The 22,482-nt window shown below is 36.3% G+C and overlaps 1 protein-coding gene across 5 annotated transcripts in view; it reads left to right on the top strand.

Moving 5' to 3' along the window:
* The window catches only part of CNKSR2 (connector enhancer of kinase suppressor of Ras 2), a 334,206-nt gene that overhangs the window by 190,718 nt on the left and 121,006 nt on the right, over positions 1-22,482 (top strand). For all 5 annotated transcript variants that reach the window (XM_036747697.1, XM_036747696.1, XM_036747695.1 and 2 more), the window contains 2 exons: positions 6,325-6,458; positions 15,120-15,331. In XM_036747697.1, coding sequence (XP_036603592.1) covers positions 6,325-6,458; positions 15,120-15,331 — 346 coding nt within the window. The remainder of the gene's footprint in view (positions 1-6,324; positions 6,459-15,119; positions 15,332-22,482) is intronic.

Here is a 22,482-nt window from a genome sequence, read left to right as displayed (position 1 = left end):
AAATGGCATCTCTAAACTGATTCGACAATATGACAAAACAGAACATGAATTAGGTCTGTTAGAACAATAAAATTCCCTGGACTTTGTGTTGATAGTTTGACATATTAAATATATTCTGAGAGTTGGATTATGTTTGTGTGGCATTGAATTTGAATTAACTAGGAAATGGATGACACTGCCTCCCAGAAGATCATCATGGGCCTTTTGGTTAGAAGTTTTTAAGGAAAATGATATCTGTTAACATTTGCTCTATTTTCAAAATTCTTAGGCTCTGTAACATAGATCTTTTAATAAAGTGAGAGCACCATGCTGTAATGAATTCCTTCCAGTATGCAACAAGTCCTTCTGTAAGCCCTCTGGTACTCTCTAAGACTGCACCCAGCCCCTTTGATTGGGATTCAAAATGGAGTCATGTCATGCCAAACTGTGCTGTACAGAGGGGATTTTTGAAGCCAAGCTTCAGGCAATTATTGTAGAACTGTGATTCTAATCATGAGAATAACATATTGGCAATACTCTAATCACTGGCAACATGGCTATTGCAGATACGTATGTATGAAATTGTGAGCAAAGTAGGGTGAGACACAAGGATTGGAGAAGAGAACACAAAAATCCCGGGCTTGACATAAAGATTCAAAATTACAAAATCGAGGAAGGGAAATAGGTGGTCTTTGTTTCAGCTGCCTTCTCTCAGCTCTGATATCCCCTAAGCCATTGATGAAAGCAGTAGCAATTGTATTCCTTTATTATTCAGAATATGTCATAAAGGGTGGTGACTTTCATGGGTGGGGGGAATGGAAATAGATACTAGTGTGAGCTTTATCCGGTTTTGTATTTCATTTTTTCTATTATTTCACATTTAGAAAATAGCATTAATTTTATGACATTGCATTTCATCAAATCTCAGAGTGCACTCTTTGGAAAGAAATATTGCCTCATTTGCAGGTGGCATATCCCACCTACGCAGAGGACCCCTGAGGAATCTCTCATTTTACATTCTATAGTCCTGTTTCTCGTTGATTGTTTCTACTATGACAAGTTTGACTTCAGTTAAATGTGCAGGGCAGAACCTGAGGAGTAAAGTTGACTGAGACCTAGCCTCAGCTGAACTCAGGGAAGAAATTGAAGCATCTTTTATCTGCACTTAACATTTTCTCTCTCAACCAATAACTAAAATTTATCATGTGACCGTTCTTCTCAAGTGGTACAAAAGAGATCAGAGTGTAACACAAATAGAAGCTGCATGATTTTGAAGGAAGCAAGCATGACCAGTATTTGTAGAGAAGAAAGTTATGACAGATCTTCCCAGATCCCACCAAGTTTCTCTGTCGTATTATGTAATGAGAAACCAAGAAAGTAAAATCTAGCATGATTACAAAACCAAACCAGATGAACAGAGAAAACTTACTGCAGAACCCAATGGAAGCCTGCAGAGGCAGTAGAAGATTGTAGAAGAGGCCTGGATTTTGGTTCAGAGGCCTTAGGGTAAAATCCCAGAATCTGCCCCTTACTGCTGTGAGCTTGGTGGGCAAGTCATTTAATTTCCCTGGGACTCAGTCTCCTCGTCCATAAAATGAGGGTGTTGAATTAGCTGACCTCTGAGGTCCTTTCCAGCCCTACATCTGTGATCCTCACTCATGGAAAGAAAGGAATTGAGTCAAATACTGGAAGGACGACTTAGCTCTGTTGAGGACATTCGAATGTAACATGTTGTATTCATTGTGTGGATTTCCACAAAATAAAAAGAGGCATCATGTCTAAGCAATATTAGGCCACTCATTTCAACCAGAAAATTTTTACATGTAATTATTTTGGTAAGATTGCACCATTCACTATCTGCTCAGTTTTTTTGTTTATTACATTGTTTCCAACTTACCTGTTTCAAGAAGATTTGAAATGATCAAACTTTACGCCATCTGGCTATGCTGTTTGAAACATGTTACCTTCGGCATGCTTTTGGTGACTTCATTTCCTTATCCTTCATTAGTTGTGCAGCTTTAAAAGTGCTAGGGAGATGTTTGTATTTTCAAAACGATATTTAATTATCTGGCCATGACTCTTTTATATTGCTATGTAAGTAGCTATTTTTCCTTTCCCACCAATCTGATCACACTTAAAACTACTTACTTCATATTTCATACTTCAACTCCCTCCACTGACCAACTAAAACTAAGCTCAAAGGATTTTGATTCTTGCAAACAATGTTTGGTTTGGCATTATGTTGAAGTCTGCTTAACAAATATTAATATTTCTCCATTTGTAAAATATGCCATTTCTTATAAAGCCACTATCTCTAAATATTTATTTATATAACTTCACAATGATGAGGGAATTAAGCATTTGTCATAAATAATCAACAACTTTGGGGAATAATATTAAAATGTTCTCTTTGTAGATGATTAGTTTAGTAATCATTTATATACAAAGATTGAAGTATTGCACTGTGTTAAAAGTCCTAATGATTTTCCTTATCCATTTTATTTGCTTCAATGGTGCAAGTATATATTTAGATAGATATAGATATATACACACACTCATATTTACTGTGTACAATGGTGCAAATATGTAATTTAAAACAGATGATTGCATATACTTGTTTTAAATAAAAGCATTTAGATCTTGCACCTATCACCATAAAAATCTGGTCAAACTATAATTACATGGTAAGAAATGTGGCCTATAAGATGATAATTATTCTTTGGAGCTTCTGATTAATTGTTCTTTTCTATATACATAAGGTAAAGATGAATTATGTATGTCTGCCTAGAAAACTAGTTCAATTTATTTGAGCAAATGAGGCAATTCAGTGAAATCATTGGTCAATTTAGTCACTTTTTCCCCTTGTTTTAATGAATTAATTAAGCAAATTGGACCAAGGGGTCAATTCAGTGAGAATAGTGAAATCAATGGTTCATATAGGAATTACTGGAATTCCTAATTTATAAAAATTCACAGACCACATTGAGTGACAGGATTAGCAAGTAATGTCTACAGCAACATGACAAAGCACACATTAAAATAATAGTGTAAATAAACTAACAGTTTTGAACATGTTGGCAAAAAATAACGCTTAAATATCTTGGGATGACCACACTATGTTCACACCTGGAAAGAGGTCTTGGTAGGAATCTAAAGAAAATTATCATTTCTCTGGTGCTCTCTCTTACACCTAATCTCAGTGTTTTAGAAGTTTTCACACATGTAAATCACTAAACCTCTGTAAATGATAAAATCTTATAGTAGGTGACCCAGGAAGGAAATCCTTGCCTTAAAGGGGAATGGAGGGGGGAAATGATGTCATAGAAAACTAGCTTTAGAATTAATTATTTCCCACCCCTCAATCCCTCTCCCAATCTTTGTGTATATAATCTCCATCTTGTGTCCATGAAGGCACTCAGAGTCAATCTAGCTCAGTGGATTGAATCTGGCCCTCTTGTGAAAACAGGTGTCACAACAGGTGTGGGGGATTTCTTAAGACAACCCATTATGGCAAATCCTTAATAAACTTTGTCTTTTCCCTTGGCAAAAAAAGAATTAATTACTCCCAATATCTTACATATTTTATCAGTTATCAAGTATTTCTTTTCTTTCTCCCACCTTCTACCACCACCTGGAAAAAGGAGAGAGGGAGAAAGAAAGAAAGAAAGAAAGAAAGAAAGAAAGAAAGAAAGAAAGAAAGAAAGAACAAAGGAGGGAAGGAAGGAAGGAAGGAAGGAAGGAAGGAAGGAAGGAAGGAAGGAAGGAAGGAAGGAAGGAAGGAAGGAAGGAAGGAAGGAAGACTGTGTCACCTAAGCACAGTACATAAAACAAATTCCCATACTGGCCACATACAAAAAAGAATAATTATTTTTCCCATATACTTTTTTCTCAATCAGATTCCATTTGAATTTTGTGTTTCAAGTTCTCTATGATATTTAATGAGGGTAACATCTGACCTGTTCCATCCTATACATTTTAAATAAGAGCATTAGAATGAACTTAGAGAACTTGGGTCTCAGTTTGGATACCTTCGGGAAGTATTATCATGGCATCACATTCTATAATGTGGGAAGCACTACGCCATATCCACTAAAGTACTAGAAACAGAATATTGTGTCTTCTACCTGCTAAATTACTATTACATGCTGTTTTGCTTTGAATGTGGATATGGACTTGGGGTATTAAAAGTTATCAGTTATTGCATTTCTCTTGATTCATCTTCTCTTGCTAAATGTAAAAGCAGATATGAAACCACAGTCATTTTGCTGTGAGCTGTTCTCTGAGATTCCTGAAGTTAGAATGCCCTGGGCCTCTACTGTAGTGGCATGACTTGGCACTTTCAGTTAGAATGTAGCATCTTCCACCAGGTAGGCTTGGATATTTAAGTGGCCTTTATGACTGCACATTCCACCTTATCCATTTCACATGATCCCGTTTCTAGCACCTGTGGCAATCTTGGAATTTCTTTCCCACAAGAATTGTTTTCGTCAGATTCTGCCTATTTCACCTATTCTTCCTGATTATTCAATAGAAAAAAAACTGCCTTTGCTGCACACTTGTACATACCATAATTTCTATCCCTCCCCTACCTAGCTTTTAATGAATGTTGCTTTGTATCTTATCCACAGGTATATTGTACAGCCAAAATGAGGGAGGGAAGGAGGGAGGGAGAGGGAGAGGGGGAGAGGGAAAGAGAGAGAGAGAGAGAGACAGAGACAGAGACAGAGACAGAGAGAGAAACAGAGGGAGAGACAGAGACAGAGAGAGACAGAGAGACAGAGACAGAGAGAGAGACGGAGAGAGAGAGAGAGAGACAGAGAGAGAGACAGAGAGACAGAGAGAGAGAGAGAGAGACGGAGAGAGAGAGACAGAGAGAGAGAGAATGGGAATTACCTAGGCTTTTATCTTTTATGGGTATTTTTTTTCTTATAACCATTCCACATAGATGGAAACTTCATCTTCTATTCATCAGGATTTGTGATTTCAGACTCCTCTTCAGACAGGCTGTGTGATGGGAATGGATAGAACCATAAACCAAATCATGAAATAGGGAGACTGCACAGTGAATGAATGAATACGTTTTACTTTGGAGTTGTGCCTAGTTTTTCGAATGTATCTGTGCTCAAGGATCATATTAAAGAAACAGAAGTCAAAATCGCTACAGTAATTATACATAATATTGTCATCTAAACTGAAGTAAGAGTGAAGAGGAAGTTAGCTTTGTAATCATAAGTTTTGCGTTTTGTTGCACTATCATTTTACAAATGTTTTACAATTCAGGGAGCCAGAGCAGTTAACACCAGACAGTGTATGGGCAACTACTTTTGTTTAAAATATAATTTTACAGGTGTGTGGGGTAATGGTAGATTTATTAACCATTGCTATAAACTCAGAAATGACTAGTGTGTTAATAATAATGTCTCCACAGATTGCTTCCTTGAATCGGCTTCATGTTTTCACATACTTAATGGTCTTTCTGGGAAGTCAGGAATCATGAGCACCATTAACTTGTATAACAATACCTTGATGAATTACTCCTTAAGGTTACACAAACCTTCCCTTCACTTTATATAACAGACTGACTCTTTTAATGCTGTGATGCAGACAAGCAGAGAGAGATTCTTGGAGATGCAGCTAATTCTATCTTGAATATGTGAAGCGATGATAAATATACTTGCTCTGGGAGATGAGTGATAAACGTCACAATGATGCTATAACTTCAAAGCCAGACCATAAATTGACCTTGAAGTGGATGGTAGTTGATGATAACAACTAAGGAATGAAGGCAGATTTTCCCAGCCTCACTAGCAATAATCTTTGTAGTGTTTTCCAAGAATTTATTTGATCTAACTACAGGCTGTAGTGGTTTGTCTCTTTTAAAAACACAGAAATGCGACAATTTTATGATCCCTTAATCCTCATGTGAGTGAGCTTAAAATGATTTTATATTTTTTTATTTCTTCTCTTCCCAAAGGGTAGGAGGGACTATAAGAGATCCAATTAATTTGATAGCACTTGCTGTAGATTGACGAAATATTGCATGTTGTCACTACTTTCTAAATATTCAGTCCCATTCTGATACCAGAGAAAGAATAAAAGAAGGAAATTCCATTCCTGTGAATGTTAAGAGTTCCAAGGAATTTGTGGAACCTAAGTAACACGAATCTTTTTTCAGCCAATTCAGAAGCATAAAAGTAACTATTTCTCTTTTCTCTTTGCGAATGCCAAACTAATTTTCTGTTTAAAAGTGAACACAGCAGATGATATTTAAATTATAACCATGTCGTTGTTGTTGTTGTGTGTTGTTGTTGTGTGTGTATGTATTTTCTTTTTCATTTTAACCAGCCTCTTATACCTAGAAGTCCCACAAGCAGTGTTGCCACGCCTTCCAGCACCATCAGCACACCCACTAAAAGGGACAGCTCCGCTCTTCAGGACCTCTACATACCCCCTCCTCCAGCAGAACCCTACATCCCCAGGTATAGCACTGAGATACTGCGCTTTGGTATGCAGCCTCTGATTCACATCAGCCACTTGAGAACAAGCACGAGTCTTTGCTAGGATTCTTTCCCTTGAATGATTTCCTCCCACCAGTGCAATATAAAAAGATTCTAGAACATCTCTACATCCCACTCGTGGTATTGACATGTATCTGTGACAAATAATAATAAGAATAATCCAAGCTCCGTGGCCAGAATGCTTCAGACTCCCAAATTATTTTGAAGGCTTTTTTTTATAAAAAGAATGTAATAGAGAACATTTATAACTTCATGTGTATTTGTGGAAGAGAGGCAGTGGGATGTAGACATTTGAATTTTCTAACCTTTGCACACCTAAAATTTCTATTTCTGCTGCCTTTTGATAGGGAGAAAGATTTAAGCAAAGTGAGTTTAGAACACAATAGCATTGATTTTTAAATGTATTTTCTAAACTGACAGGTCTTTCCTCCCTTTCACTTCCAGACTCCTGCTTGAAATTCCTGACATGTCTGGAAGAGTGTTGCCTTTCGGCTGTGATTCATTCTGTCCTGAAGCATTCTGATATTCAACCTGGTGGAATGCTGCAGTGCAGAAAACACAGGGAGGGCTTAATACTGAATGGGAATAATTGACAGCAGTTGCAAGAATAGGCTTTCATTTTTTCAATTAGCTGAATAGCACCTCAAAAACTCTATCAGGCAATAATTACAAATCTTTTTTTCAGATGACAAATCTAATACTTAATGTTTCTAGCATATATGAGTTGACATGTCATCCAGTAAATTAATTCTCTGCATTCTTTGACTTGTTATACCTGGATACATCAGGGATTTTTGATGTGTGTATGTATTAATAGTGCCTTCTGTAAGTGACTATAGTTAATATTTTGGTGTTACATTGCTAAATTCAGTAGACATTTACGATTATAATATTTCCTTTGAATTGAACTAATTTTGAGACTCCATTACATCTGGAACACATTTGAATTCTTTATTTGTAAGCTTAAACATGGACATCAGTGACTTGGGAATTTGACATTATTAACTGGACTCAACTTCCTTTACAAAATCACTGAATCTCAGAATGGGAAGAGACCTTAGTGGATATTTTCTTAGGCCACACATATTCAGTTATCATCTATACATCCTCCATAAATGGTCATCCAAACTTCCCTTGAAAACTTCCATTAAGTTATAAACCATTACCTTGAGTCAGCCTATTCCACTTTTGGATATCTCTGACTGTTAGAAAATTTTTTCTTCCATCTAGACCAAATTTACCTTTCTGTGCCTTCTACCCATCGATCCTAATTTTGCCCTGTGCGGCCAATCAAGATAAGGAAAATATCTCTTCCATATTATTGTAAGATAGCTATCAGTCCCCTCCCACCCCTTTGTGTTTTCCCTTCATCTAACAAAGCATTCCTAAGTGACATTACCCAACTTTCATATAGCATGGTCTTCAGACCCCTAACTATGCTGGTTACTCCTGCTTATCCATATCTTCCTTTAAATGCATCACCCAAACTGAACATTCCAGTAGTGATCTGACTTAGGACTATGATTTCCTATATGCTGGACACTCATTTTCTTAATGCAACCTTAAATTACTTTACCATTTTTGCTGTTATGTCTCATTGTTAACTCAAATTGAGGTAGGAGAACACTTACAGGATCTTTTTCGTATGGACCACAATCATGTGAACTAAGTTTCCTCTTTACCTAAATGTAGAACTTAACATTTACCTATCTTGAACTTTGTCTTATTACATTTGGTCCATTCTCTCCTGTCAAAGTCTTTTTTGGCTCCTGACTTACATAGAAAGAATCAGTTTTACTCTACCAGCTTCCTATTATCTATGTATTAATTAAGCATAACTTCATCCGTGTCAGTGATAAAAATGGTAAATAATACAAGGACAAGGACAAATTCCTGGGAAACTCTGTTTATTCCTTCAAAGTTGACAATGAAGCATTAATAGTTATTTTTGGGGTTCAGTCACTCAGTCATTTCTGAATGTATGAAATTATGCCATTGGCTGTTCCATATCTCTCCATCCTGTCCAAAAGGATAACATGAAACACTTCATTGGGTACTTTGCTAAAGTTGAGGTAATCTTGATGCAACATTCCTCTGATTTACATGCAAGCACCCTGTCCACAAAGAAGTTATCTGGCATGACTTTTCATGATAAAGCTATACTGAATCTTAGTGATTATCATTTCCTTTATTTTTACAGGCCATCCATTTCATATGTTTTTCAGTTCTTTTAGTAATTAAAGTCAAGTTCATTGTATGTAGTCTGAAGAATATGCTTCCTTCTCTTTTTTCCCCTTGGAAATCAGTAGCTTGGCCTTCTTAGGTGCCATAGTATTTTTTCTGTTCTCTAAGATCTTTCAGAGATCATTGACAGTAACCTAGCCATGATTCTTCCAGTTCTTTTGATACCCCAGGATGTAGTTCTTCTGGAACAAGGTAGAACTCATCACTCACAACCAAGTGGTTTCATCTCCCTACTTATACCATTTTTGTTCTGTTCTTTCTAATCCAAATGAGATCCGAATTATTGTGGCTTTTCCTTGCCCATTATCATTCACCCACTAATCAGTAACTCTATTCCCTCTTCAATTTCCCTTTTTTATAACTAACTTAATAGCTTAATAAAAATATCCTTCACATCTAACTTAATAAAGCTTTTTTTTTGTCCAGAGCATCCTCCATCAAACTCAGCTCATGCTAAACATTAGCACTTATTATTCTTACAGGACAAAGCCACAGTTTTTTTTTATCTATCTATTATTATGTTGGCCAATGAATTTCATCTGTTTTCACAGTGGTCTTTTTCAACTGCTCTCCCTTTTCTTTCTAATTGGAATTGCTTTTATTTTCATCTTTAGAATTTCTTGAGCACCATATTCTTCTGAAGACTTCCTCTATAGAATTTTAGTCTGTAGGATACCAATGATCCTTTCTCAGAAACCTTTATAAATCTTGTGTCCAAAAATTGAAGGTACACATTAGACTTTTCTTAGCTTTGCTCTCCTCTCTCCTGAATTTTAAAATGGAGATATCATGTTCTCCTAAAGTTCTTGTCCTTTCTGCTTCAGCAATCAATTTCTCCTTGTTAGTGAGCTCATTTGAAATAAAATTTCACCTTGTTTTTGTCCATCTTTGAAAGGATAAAATATCATCGAGGCAGGCCAAGAATGTATTCATTATTCTGTTTTTGGTGGAGAAGAGCTCCAGATATCCAGATCATCAATCTCCCTCATCATTACTATATAATGTCTTCATTCTAGACTTGTATTCTGTTTTCTGAATTGTGTGTGTGTGTGTGTGTGTGTGTGTGTGTGTTTCCTTCAGGCCAAAGGAACTATAAGATGTTATAATGATAGTATTACTTTTTTTTTTCTTCCACTGATTGTTACCCTTTCTGCCATACTTCCTCCTTCAGATTTATGCATTCCCTCATATGAGTATAGCTTCCTAAGGTGCAATACTGCTCTGCAAGTACCACCTCTTATTTATTCTGTTCTTCTGGAAGAAAGTATAGTCTTCCAATGTCACATTCTAGGGATGATTTCCAGCTCACCATGTCTTAGTGATGACTTGAGATCAAATTTGCTTCCTCTCATTTGGATCTTTGAGTTAACATCTTTTATTATCCACATTTTGGGAATTTTCATATAAACATCTGAAGTCATGGGTACTTTTCCTGGCTCCTATTTTGAATTTCTTTCTTCTTTTAATTTGTGACCATCTCTACTGTTATTCTTCCAAATATTGTAGAGCTTCTCACTATAGTGTCTAACATCTTGCAGCTACGTATGCTCAGTTTTCTCAGCTTTTCTCACTTTTCTCACTCTGCTTAAGACTTACAATATTCCATACATGTATATGCATATATTTGTGTATACATAGACATCTATGTATGCATATACATTATGTATACATATATATTGCTAGCCCAAGCTAAGTGGATTGCATTCTGAACTAAAAGCCAACCATTTCTATATTTTGAGCCTTTGGTATTTAGATATATAATTTCACTTTGAAGCCAAGAACACAAGAACATTTTTACCTATTTGAAACATTAATTTCATTTTTATTTCATGAAAAGTCATTAGATGTTGTAGAATGTTGTACAATAAGGAATAATGAAAGTGGGTGATTCAGATATGAAGTGGACTATCTTTTCTTGTTTATTTTCCTTAGTTTTAACTGATACTAGGAATGACAATTTACAGAGCCCTATTCTCCAGATGAATAATTCTAAGGGTAATCAGGACTAAATAAAATAAATCTGTGTAAAAAGAGACAGTCCCTTTCTAACATAACATAATTTTTCCTACTTTGCCCCATCTTCCCAGGTAAAAAAAAAGGAGCTTTCTGTAAAAACAGTATACTCTCTTACTAAATATAAGATATTTCTAACCCATGAAAACACCACTAGGTTGTATGGATGCGGTGAAGCTTATGAATGAGCCTTCATAGGGAGAGTACAATGAGAGGTAGTTCTCATGAAAAATATCAAGAATTCGCCAGGGTTATCATACCCATCATATGAATCATATGGATCAATACATAAGTAGAATTCCTTCAAAGTAACATACTTTTCTCCTAAATGGAGATTCACCACCTTTCATAAGATATAAAGTTTTTTTTAAATTCAAATTTAAATGAAATGGAAGTTATCATAGCCCTAGGGTAATAATGAATTGGAATGATGCATTTGTAATCCAGGTTAGGTGGAATCATTTTGGTGTAATTTCAGTGTTTCTAACATATTTATTCCAAGAAAAGATGATAAGTACACAAGTGTTGTTCTGGCTTCTCTTAAATGGCAAACATTTGACTCATTCATGATGAACTGGATTAGAAAGCGTATTCTTAGAATCATAAAATGCAATTTTCCCATTCTATTTATACTTTATGTCTACATGTAAATTCATGTAAGCATAATAATGTAATGCATGACTTTGAACATTGCCAAATTCCTCATCCATGATACAACTTGAAACATGCACAACTATATTTAGACAACTGTGAATTTAATCACTGTCATCTTATTTCTCCTGTTTCTATTGTTATATGATGATGAAGAGGTAGAGCTAGAATACCGTTGTCATTAATGCATTAAAAGAGTGGAGAGAGAGAGAGAGAGGGAGAGTAACTAAAGTGATATTGTCAACATGGTTTGCTCTAGACAAGCTGGACAAAAGAAAAATGGGAGGCATTCAGAAAACAGATAATGAGCCAGCAATTTAATTGACAGTTAAGGTTCCTTGACAATCTGAGCTTCTTCCTGTTTTACTTTTTTTGTAGTTTTTCCACTCTCCTTGAATCAATTTATGATGAACCATCTCAAGATGGAAACAACCATGGTTCATGGTCTTCCTTCTTATTAGACAGGTAGTAGATCATAATTATTTGATTTCTTCCACATAATGTGGCTATAGAATTAAGATGTTGTGAGTCAGCCATAAAACACCTTTCAGTTCCATTTTATTCAGCTGTGTTTATAGGGATTTTAAAGCCTAATTCATAGCATCTAAGAGTGGTAGAGGACCTAAAAGATCATCTAATCCTGCTTGAACCTGAATTGTAGAGGAGGAATTCTACCCTCCTTTACAGTACACCCCCAAATTGTCATATAGTCAATCTCTTCTCAAAGACCTCCAATGACAAGACCTCATCGCAGACCATTCTATGGACTTCTCTGATTGTGAAAAAGTTCTTTCCCATACCGAACTGAAATCTTCCCTGAACCCTCCACTGATTGGTCTTAGTTATGTCCCTTGGAGTCCAAAAGAATGAGCCTAACCATTTTTGTATATGAAAATCTTTCAACTATATGAAATAGCATACCTTCCCTAAGAAACTAGATAATCCATTTCCTTCAGCTGACCTTTGCATTTCATGGTTTCAAATTCCTTCTTTATCATAGTTGCCCTTTTCTGAATCAATCCCACCTTTTTAAAATAATTCATATAAAAGTGATTATCAAAATTGAATGTGATACTCGAGATGTGGTGTGACCAAGGAAAAGTACAGTGGGACCGTCACTTCTCTTGCTATTGAAATTAGACTTTTATTATTAACATAAACTGCAATCACATTAGCTTTCATGGCTGCCACACAGATAAAAACTCTTATGGGACTTGCAAACCACTATGATCTCAAGGTCAGTTTCACTTGAGCTCTTGCCTAGGTACATCAACCACAAACCTGAACTAGCGCAATTGAGTTCTCAAGCCATGTAGTAGAATTTACATTCCAATCTGTAGATAAGAAAATGCTTTGAAGTAGAGAATTTTATGAGCATTTAAAGTCAGGTGAAATATCAGTACTCTCTGAATGAGAGCTATTTGGGAGATTCATATCAATTTACCCAAGATTTGTGGTAAGGAAAATAGATAAAACAATTATCTGTGCTTTGTGACACTTTTAGGATTCAAGGACTTTTCTTGATTATTCTGAAAGACCTAAGAAGGCAGAGCAAATTCCTATTTATTAAAAATTAATGGCACACAGTTCTAGTGGACCTGAATGGTGCCAAGAAGTTTTTCCCCCAAATCTGGGCAGTATTAATAGGTGCTGGGCCAGTAGACCTACCTAACTACTTATCTGAAGATTTCCGTATTTTTTGTGTGGCCTCAGATTTAAGCATTGAAGCAAACCTACTATCTCCATAGGATAAGAAGAATTCATTTAAACAGCTGATTTTAACAACCTCTTTTAACATTCAAAGTACATTTAGACTTGTGTTTTTACCTCTCAAATTTTATAATACAAAATGTCACCATCTCATTTTTATGTCATTCACTCATGTCATTGTTTGGGATTCATTACATAAAGAATCACAAAGAAAAAAATAACATGTTGGACAAGGAACAAATGTATTTTCATCTATAATCTATGTGTTCCTAAAATTATACCTCTCTGTTAGTTTCATCTATTGTCTCTTGTTCTAAGCGCTGGAACAAAATAACATAAATATTATCCATCTTCTATGTAATATCCCCTCAAATAATAGAAGACAACCATCATGTTACCTTCCTACCACTATATCCATATTCCTCTGCCAGCCTTCTCTCCTCCACACTGAATACTACTGTTTCATTTAGCTAATGCATAGTTTCAAATCCCCTCACCATCTTTCCCACACTTTTCTGGATGTATTTCATTTTTCCAATGTAGTCCCTAAAATGTGGCATCCAGAACTGAATACAATGCTGCAAATGTTGTCTGACCAAGGCCAAGCCGATTAAGATAGTCAGCCCCCCTCATTCTGGACACGATGACTTTTTTAATGTATCCTAGAATAGCATCAAAGTTTTGGCTGCCACATTCTGTTATCGACTTCTATTGAGTTTATAATCCACTAAAGCCCTAAAGTTTTATGTTAATTATTATCCCATCTATAGGTCCGCTATCCTGTACTCATGAAGTCAATTTTTGAACCCATTAAAACTTTACATATTTCCCTATTAAGTTTCATCTTATCATCTCCCACTTGTCTATTGAGATCTTTGAACATTCTATTTTTGTTATCCTTCCCAGCTTCATGTCATCTACTAATTTGATAAACATGTCACCTAAGACAATGATAAAAGTATAGAATAGACTAATAACAGAACTCTATACTGCTCCTCTTGTCTCTTTCCTCTAAGCTGACATCAAAACAAAAAACTCACTTAGTTCCAAATCTACCTAACAGTATTATCACATAGTCAATATCTCTCTATCTTGTCTGCAAGGAAACATGATTCTTGGTCAAATGGCTTCCTGAAATCTATGGCTATGTCATTCCTCTAATATGCTTTCTAATAACCCTGTCAGAAAAAGATAATGAGGTTATTTGGCTCAATGTGATGAACATTTCCCTTTCAAAATGCTTCACAAATCATCACTTTGATAATATATTCTAGAACTCTACCAGGAATCAAACCTTCCTAAATCAACCAACTGAAAGTTGGAATAACACACCTTCTTCCCCTTTCAAGAACTAGAACATTTTCCCATTTCCAGTTCTGTGGCCCTTCTCTCACTTTCTACTATTTTTCAAGGGAGGAGACATATTTAATACTAAAGAGTTTAGATGGTACTTTATTTAATAATTCTTAAAAAGCACATTACCCATCAATATGGTTGTTAATATGCTCCTAGAAATCTCCTTTAAATAAAATAATAGGAATATAAGTGGGACTGAATCTGGGTCAGAACTGGCAGAGCCATAGAGTTATAGTTAAAGATTTTGTGTAACACTGGTTTTAAAGTTCTTTTTACTTTCTTGATCATAATAGTATATTTTTATGTCCTAAAAAGGTCACTTGCTATGTATAGAGGAATATAAAGGAGCATAGGAGCAGGCACATAAGACCTGCGTTCTGACTTCAGTTCTATTACCTCCTAACAGAAATTGAATTATTTTATCTCTCTATGCTTCAGATTCCTCCACTATAAAAAGACTGTAATGCTTGCCCTATCTACCTCATGGGATTGTTTTGAGTATTAGAAAAGGTATATGAAAGGATTCTGAAAACCGTGAAGCACTATATAAATGAAAGATATTTTTATTGTTATTTCTCTTTCTCTCCACTCCTTTGAACTTTTCTGCTCTTTTCCAAACCTTTTCATTCTCCCTCATTCCCACTCCAGGGATGAAAAAGGAAACCTTCCTTGTGATGATCTCAGTAGGCACCTAGTGGGCAAGCCAGTGCATAAGGGATCCGAATCTCCAAATTCATTTCTTGACCAGGAATATCGGAAGAGATTTAATGTGGTTGAAGAAGATGCCGTTTTATATTGCTATGAATATGATAAAGGAAGATCAAGCAGTCAAGGAAGAAGAGAAAGCACTCCAACTTATGGTAAATTTGTTTTATTCCCTCTAAAGTTTTGGTAGGCATGGCCTACCTGTTATGCATATCAGTCTCAATGCAAACCTTGCCTTTGGGTTTTTAGACAACTTTTCTTATCTGTACATATGTAATTGATCTGTTGTTGACTTTACTTTCTTTTGTCAGACATCATTGAATCCACCAAGTGAGAAACATGAGCTCTAATTGAAATGGTGAGCTCATTAAGAGTTCCCAAAAGCACCCATTTTCCAGCAGCAGAAATATGTGTAGTTAGAAGCACGATGTTGAACCTAGGATTTTCTCAACATCTTACAGCATTTGACTTGTGTCAGGAGGTCCAAAATCAGAGCAATTTAAGACTTGACCTGTTCTAAATTCTTTTTTTTAAGAAACCCATTAAATGTGCAAAGAAGAATAGAATTGTTCACACTTTTTGCTTTGTTTCAGAGAAATGTTATCAAAGAGAGCTTAAGATTTGTCTTTTGTTTGCTCATACAAGTATTGAGGGCTTACACTAAATCCTAGACACAATCAACTCTTTCATAAGTGTTCCAAGATTTGCTAAAAATTATTGAAATTGAGGTGTTTAGAGAAAATGCATAATCATTAAGATAAGAGATGAGTTGTCCAGTACTTAGTAAAATTCTCACTTCCTTGAGCATTCCTATTCTATGTCTCAGTGATGTTACAATCCTATCTTGAGATGCTTGAGAAAAACCTAAAGTCAGTATCATTCAAATAGCAATAACATATATGACTTTTTCTAAAAACAGAATGACACGTCACAAAAGATACTTAGAACTGCAAGAGGAAATAGAAGAGTCTATTAAAGATATAGGACAGTCTTTGATTTTTTATACCCTTTTGGGGGCTACCCAATGAGTAACAAAACTAAGGAATCTGTGCCAAAGGGATGCAAAGGAGCAATACTAATTTTTTTTAACTTCTGAAGCCAATATAATAGGAAACAGATTGAAGCTTTTGTGGGATTTGTAGATATAGCTTTGTTTCAGTATTCCCAATTTCAAAATTATTTACTCAAAAAAGAGCTCAGCAGAAATGTTTGTGGGATCAAAACACGGTTTTGAGCCTGAGATTTTCTTGAAATCTTAGAACAATGATAACATAATTCCAATATTTATTTTAAATGTGATAGTAAAGAATTCTATCTACCTGTCAGGGATATGCCTTTTGGACCATTTCCTGCCCCCCAAAATAAAAACATTGTATCATGTTCTGTGATGCTATACCATGTCACTATCCTAAGAAGAGTCAGGATTTGACATGCACTCTTTAAAAAAACTCACATCCCTTGTACTATTTTACCAAAGTTTATAAACTGTTTCACATTAGTCATAAATTAAAAATATATAGTTTAAAAATGTCTATTTTGGGCTGCTAAAGTTTAAAGCTGCACTAAGACATTTGAGACACCTCATCTAATTTTTTTCTGACTATCCCCAGATCCCAAAGTGAACAATAGTTACACTTCCCCCCCCTGCTCTGAGGAATTCCACCTTTATGGATCTATATCTCTTTCTCCCCCCACCCACCCTCAAACATACATCTTGCCCCATCCAGTAAGATAAAACTTCAGTTTGATGTTGGTAGGGGAGGGATCACAAGGTTCAAAACTCCAGTGAGTCTCCACACTGGGAGCAATACTTATTGATCATGTCCAAGGAAGAGATTTCCATGATCCCATATCCTGATGATAAGCATAAAATTCCCTTCAGATAAAGGCAGCGATATTTGCACGCTGACTGTTAGCTTTGATTCTCTTTTCTCTTTGTGGCCCTAAAGCTCTCTCTAGACCAGGGCTCTAGCCACACCAGAGGATGCCTAGACCTTCCATAAGAGCTACAGGCCTGGTTGCAATGGACGTTATCTTCTTGACTCTGGCTGATAGAAACCTTGGTTTCACCTCTGCAAGGGTTGTTGCCTTTCGTTCTTTGTCTTCAGTGTAGTCAGAGAGCAAGGACCCCACCTGCCCCTAAGGTTTCCCAAATGTCTTAATCACAGTGACCATTCTATACAGGGTGCCCTGAAGCTATTAAAGCTTAATAATGCACTAAGACTTTGGGGACACCCTGTATTATGATTAACTATAAACATCTGGCCATGCAATCATTCTTGGTCTGCGGTTGCCATCCTGAGCCCTTCCTAATTCGATTCGATTATACAATCATTGACTAAGTGAACACTAAAATAGTGCTGTTGTCTGTGGAATCAAAATTAATAAAAGACAGATTGTATCCTCAAGGAGCTTGCATTCTAACGTGAGTGTGATGGGGGAAGACATATACGCCAACAACTGATAAAAGGAAGAATGAGATAAATAGAAAGGGGAGGCCAAAGTCCAAAGGTCCAGAAGCAAATGTCATGAGAAAGAGAGAACTATTTAGAACAGATGTTCAGGCCAATATCACATTATACTTCCTCTGATCTGCTGATTGTAACTATTTGGCCAAAAATGCCAAAATCCTTTTGCTTTTCCCCTTTGCTCATTTGGCCAGATTGATGATTCCTCTGTTTTCTCCACATTTCCCTCTCTCTCTCCATAGTGCTATCTTGAAGCTCACCTGGAATCAATCATTTACTCTTTCCTTACAATTTGCTAGGTTGAGCTCATCCTCTCTCCTCCACACTAATTGTTCTCAAAGCTATCCCTACTTGCCAGAGCTACTCTCTTGGCTAAGGGATTAATTTGAGTTAACCCAATGGAGAGCAGTTGTGCTCACCACCCTGTGTCCAAGCATGGGTGGGGAACCTGTGGCCTTGAGACCACATATGGCCTTCTAGATCCTGAAGTGGGACCTTTTGAAAAGGCCATACCTAAGGATCTAGAAGGCCACATGTGGTCTCAAGGCTGCAAGTTCCTCACCCCTGGATAGCCCAATAATTTTCCTTTTCGCTAACCCCCATTTGGCCTCACACTTCTGCCAGATCTTACCTAGTCGACAATACCTTACCTTCAAAACTGGGGATAAGAGAAATCAAGCTGATCCTGACATCTTCATCAAGAGACATTTAAAATACATAAAGTATATACAGAGTCCTCAAAGATCTTGATCCTATGTATGAGATTATCTAAAGAGATGGGGCTGGGTTTAACTTCAAGCAAGTGCAAAGTCAAGAGCCAAACATTGTGATTCACAAAAAGTTATACCCAAATTATAACAGCAAATCCTATCTCAGAAAGATTTCAGAATCTCAGCATATCTCAGAATCAAATATATATAACAAACAGTTACATGTCTAAATAAGCCAATCAGTAGATATTATCTCTATTAACATCAGTATTTTCCTATCAGGTCTTTCTCGTGTTTATTTTGATTCAAATTGTCATTGCTCACTGGGCAGCTAGGTGGCACAATGGATAGAGTGCTGGGTCAGCCTGGAGTTGGACTCATCTTCCTCAGTTCAAATCTGGGCTTAGAGAGTTCCTAGCTGTGCCACCCTGGGCAAGTCGCTTAACCCTATTTGCCTCAGTTTCCTCATCTATAAAATGAGCTGGAGAAGAAAATGGTAAACTGCTCTAGTATCTTTGCCAAGAAAAACCCAAATGGGGTCATGAAGAACCAGACAAAACTGAAAAACAACTGAACAACAAATCTTTGTTCATTATATTAAATCTTGACATTTTTCCCTATGTATTTCTATTCCTGAAAGGAAACATGGGGAAAGAGCTAGAAAGTCAGCTTCCCAACACAGGAAGACCTGGATTGAAGTGTCATTTCTAACATATATTGGCCATTTGACCATGGGCAAGTTACTTAACCCCTTAGTGCCCCAGTCAACTCTAACAATACTATAAGTTGCAGATTAATGCCAGTCTCCATTAGTAGAGAGAGTTTCCTTTACCACTGAAATCACAGGTCCACTGTGAAGAGTCCTTCTCTGTATATTCACATCAAATATAAGTAATATATTATTAAGGTTGTTAGACTGCCACAACATTATGCCAAGTAATGTTTATGGCAGTTGGGTGGCACAATCAATAGAGCCCTAGGCTTGGAGTCGAGAAGATCTGGATCCTAGTCCAGCCTCAGACACTTATTAGCTGTGTGACCTTAGTCAAGTCACTTAATCTCTAAATTTCCTCAAATGTAAAATGAGAGTGATTAATAACAGCATCTACATCCCAGGGTTCTTGTGGGGATCCAACTAGATAATATATGTAAATCATTTAACATAGTGCCTGAAACATAATAATTAATTAATAATTGCTTATATTTGGAAGGGGGAAATCCGGTTGCACCTGAGAGCCACAGAATATGAGAAATGAGGTGTAACTCTGGTGGGATCTTGAAACCTTTGTTAATGATTTAACTAGAAAGAGTATTAAGTGATAGCTAAGATGTCACCCCTTCCTGTTAGAGCACTTAAAATATCAGGTGGGCCCCATCAAGTAGGTGCCAATGACAGCAAAATTGTAGTGTATGTATAAGTAATAACAAGAAAAGTGCTAAAGAAGACTGCCAAAACTTAATTGTCAGAAAGGCTCCAAAGTGAGGCTTAACTCTATTGTTAACTGTTTTTCCCCCTTGATCAGCCAATGATTGAAAATGAAGCCTATCCCTGCTCATCCTCTCTCCTCCATACTTATTCACAACCAATTTTTCATGCAATGTGATGAACTGAGGAAGCAGTATAATACAGCGATTTGAAATCAGATTCTTATTTCAAATCTTACTTGAACTCAATAGGTTTCTCTTACTACCCATGAGACCTTTGGCAAGCCACTTAGCCACTCAGGGTCTCTGTTTCCTCTTCTATAAAAATATTGGACTTGTATTCATGAAGTATTGGACTTGCTAGCTTCTAAGTTCCCTTCCAGGTCTAAATCCATGATCCTATGAATATTCTCTAAGCTAAATCATGCCATTTTTAAATCCTTCTCCTGCAGCTTATTCTGCCTCAGCTCTATTTTAGGCAGAACCTCTAGGCTAAAGTCAGATAAACCTAAAGCTTTGTAAGGGAAAGAGAGAATATGACAGATTCCCTAGTATTCGAGCCTCTTTTCATATCTGCATTACATATCTTAGATGCAATCAGAAGCCATTCAGATTCTCAGTGAAAAGTATAAGAAGAATTTGTTTTTAAATATGAAAGGCATGAGAGAGATCTATTTAGGGACACCTTTCTGTCAGGTTTTCTATAAGCAGGGACCCCAGGAAAGGGACCACCAGCTAATAAATTTCTTGATGATAGATGCTTATGTTAACAAAGATCTTCATCTGCATTCTAAGTAACCAAAGACTGAAATTAAAATTACTCTGTGGTACTGAACAAACATGAAGTGTTATCCAAATGACCCTTCTAGCAAATATGGAATGTGTATGTCTGACAGTTTATCCCCAAGTGACTGGAATGAACCTAATTTAAGTATAGAGTATGTTCATTTCCCGTTAAGGTGGGGAGAAAAAAGTTACACAACATTCCTTGGAGTATCATAGACATTTTAACTTGGGTTTGGCAAATTTGTTAGATATTCAGAAAGAAAACAGTGGGTTTTAAAGTATTTCCTTTTCCAGTACTAGTGGGCTCCATCCTTTCCATTAATTCTTTGGTAGTAAATTGTGCTCTTAGGGGTACTATCTAGTAGATCCTTTAGCGTACTACAAAGTGGATAGTAATAGATTAAATGTCTCCAGTGTTTGCTATACTCACAGGAAAACACTGAGGAGAATCTGATTCAGGGGTCCTGATCTATACTCCTTTTAATAGCTGATGCTCAAGTCAAACTTAATTACTCATTCCCCACTTCTGTGATTTTGTTTGAGCTGTCCTCTATACCTGAAATGCCTGGGTATTGAAATCCTACCCACCCTTTAAGCCCAATTCAAATGCTTCCTCCTTCATGAAACATTTCCCTGAGCCTCCCATTTGGCTATGCACTTCTCACATATGCTTATATTTTTGTCTATATCTTATTCTACCTTTCTAGACTTAAAGCTCCTTGAAGGTAAGGACCTTGTCTTATTTAAAATAGGTGTTTAATAAATTTTAGTTGAATGAATAAATGAATAATAAGACTGGTGAAAGCAGAATCAATTATGAAGGACATTCCATAAATTTATACCACATAACACTAAAACTATATGCAAAGTTTGACTCTTCAACACAAAATATTTCTTTGACCCTACAAATGAGTCATCTACAAATCTATAAGGAAGTTAAAAAATAAGGCAGCAAATAGAGAATGCACGATCCCAGTTCTTATACTGAGTTTTTCAGGCTATTTCATCTATAATATACTGTCAACAGCTTTCTACTAAATACACTAGAGGGACAAAGAAAAATACCTTCACTATCTTTATTATAGATTATAGGTCATCAGTCAGTATGTGAAGGGGCAGAAAATTCCAGAAGGGTCAAAACATATAGTTTGATAAGGTTTTCTTTTGCATAGCTCCGCCTGAAAAAGTAACCCAAATGAAAAACTGTCCTGGTTAATTCCTTCCTAAAATGTTTGCTAACATGTAGACATAGATGAAATCCAGGACAGATGGGTATAAAGTTGATATAAACCAACACCTACAGTTATTGCTAATGACACTCCATATCCACCAGGAATATATTCCTCTCTTACCTCTTTTCATCTCCATTTTCTCTATTATCCAATCTCTTTTATGACTCCCTCTTCTTACCTCAACCTGTTTTGGGTGTTCTCCCTTTAAACATTTTCTTTTTTTCTTCCTCCCTTGTCTATACCTGATGCCTTTTAGTAGGACCCAGTAGTGTTAGTGGTCTTTAACAAACACCAATACCAGCGTTCCATGCTGAAAAAGTTCATAAGAACATAGATTTAGAGGTGGAAGTTCTTGACCCTGAAGCTAAATTGTAAATTTGTTGGCTAAAAGAGTTAATGTACTTCTCCAAAAGCCAGAGAATTTTAATCCTTGCCTTGGTCTGTTTAGAACCCCAGCCAATATTTTTGCTGTTCTTCTAGCTGCTGTTTTAAGGGATCTTAGAGGTCATCTTGTCTTACCCCTTCATTTTATGGGAAACTGAGGCCCAGAGTAATTAGATGGCATGTTAAAGGCCATACAAGTAGTAAATGGACAGAGCCTAGATTCAAATTCAGCTCCTCTTGTTATAAACACTTGTTCCGTTGCAGACCAGGCTGTCTACCATAATGAACTGAAATTTAAATA

This window comes from Trichosurus vulpecula, chromosome 2 (genome assembly GCF_011100635.1).
Source record: "Trichosurus vulpecula isolate mTriVul1 chromosome 2, mTriVul1.pri, whole genome shotgun sequence".
In the NCBI taxonomy this organism is placed as follows: Eukaryota; Metazoa; Chordata; class Mammalia; order Diprotodontia; family Phalangeridae; genus Trichosurus; species Trichosurus vulpecula.
The sequence above is the reverse complement of the archived record's forward strand: the minus strand, read 5'-3'. Positions and strand labels throughout refer to the sequence as shown.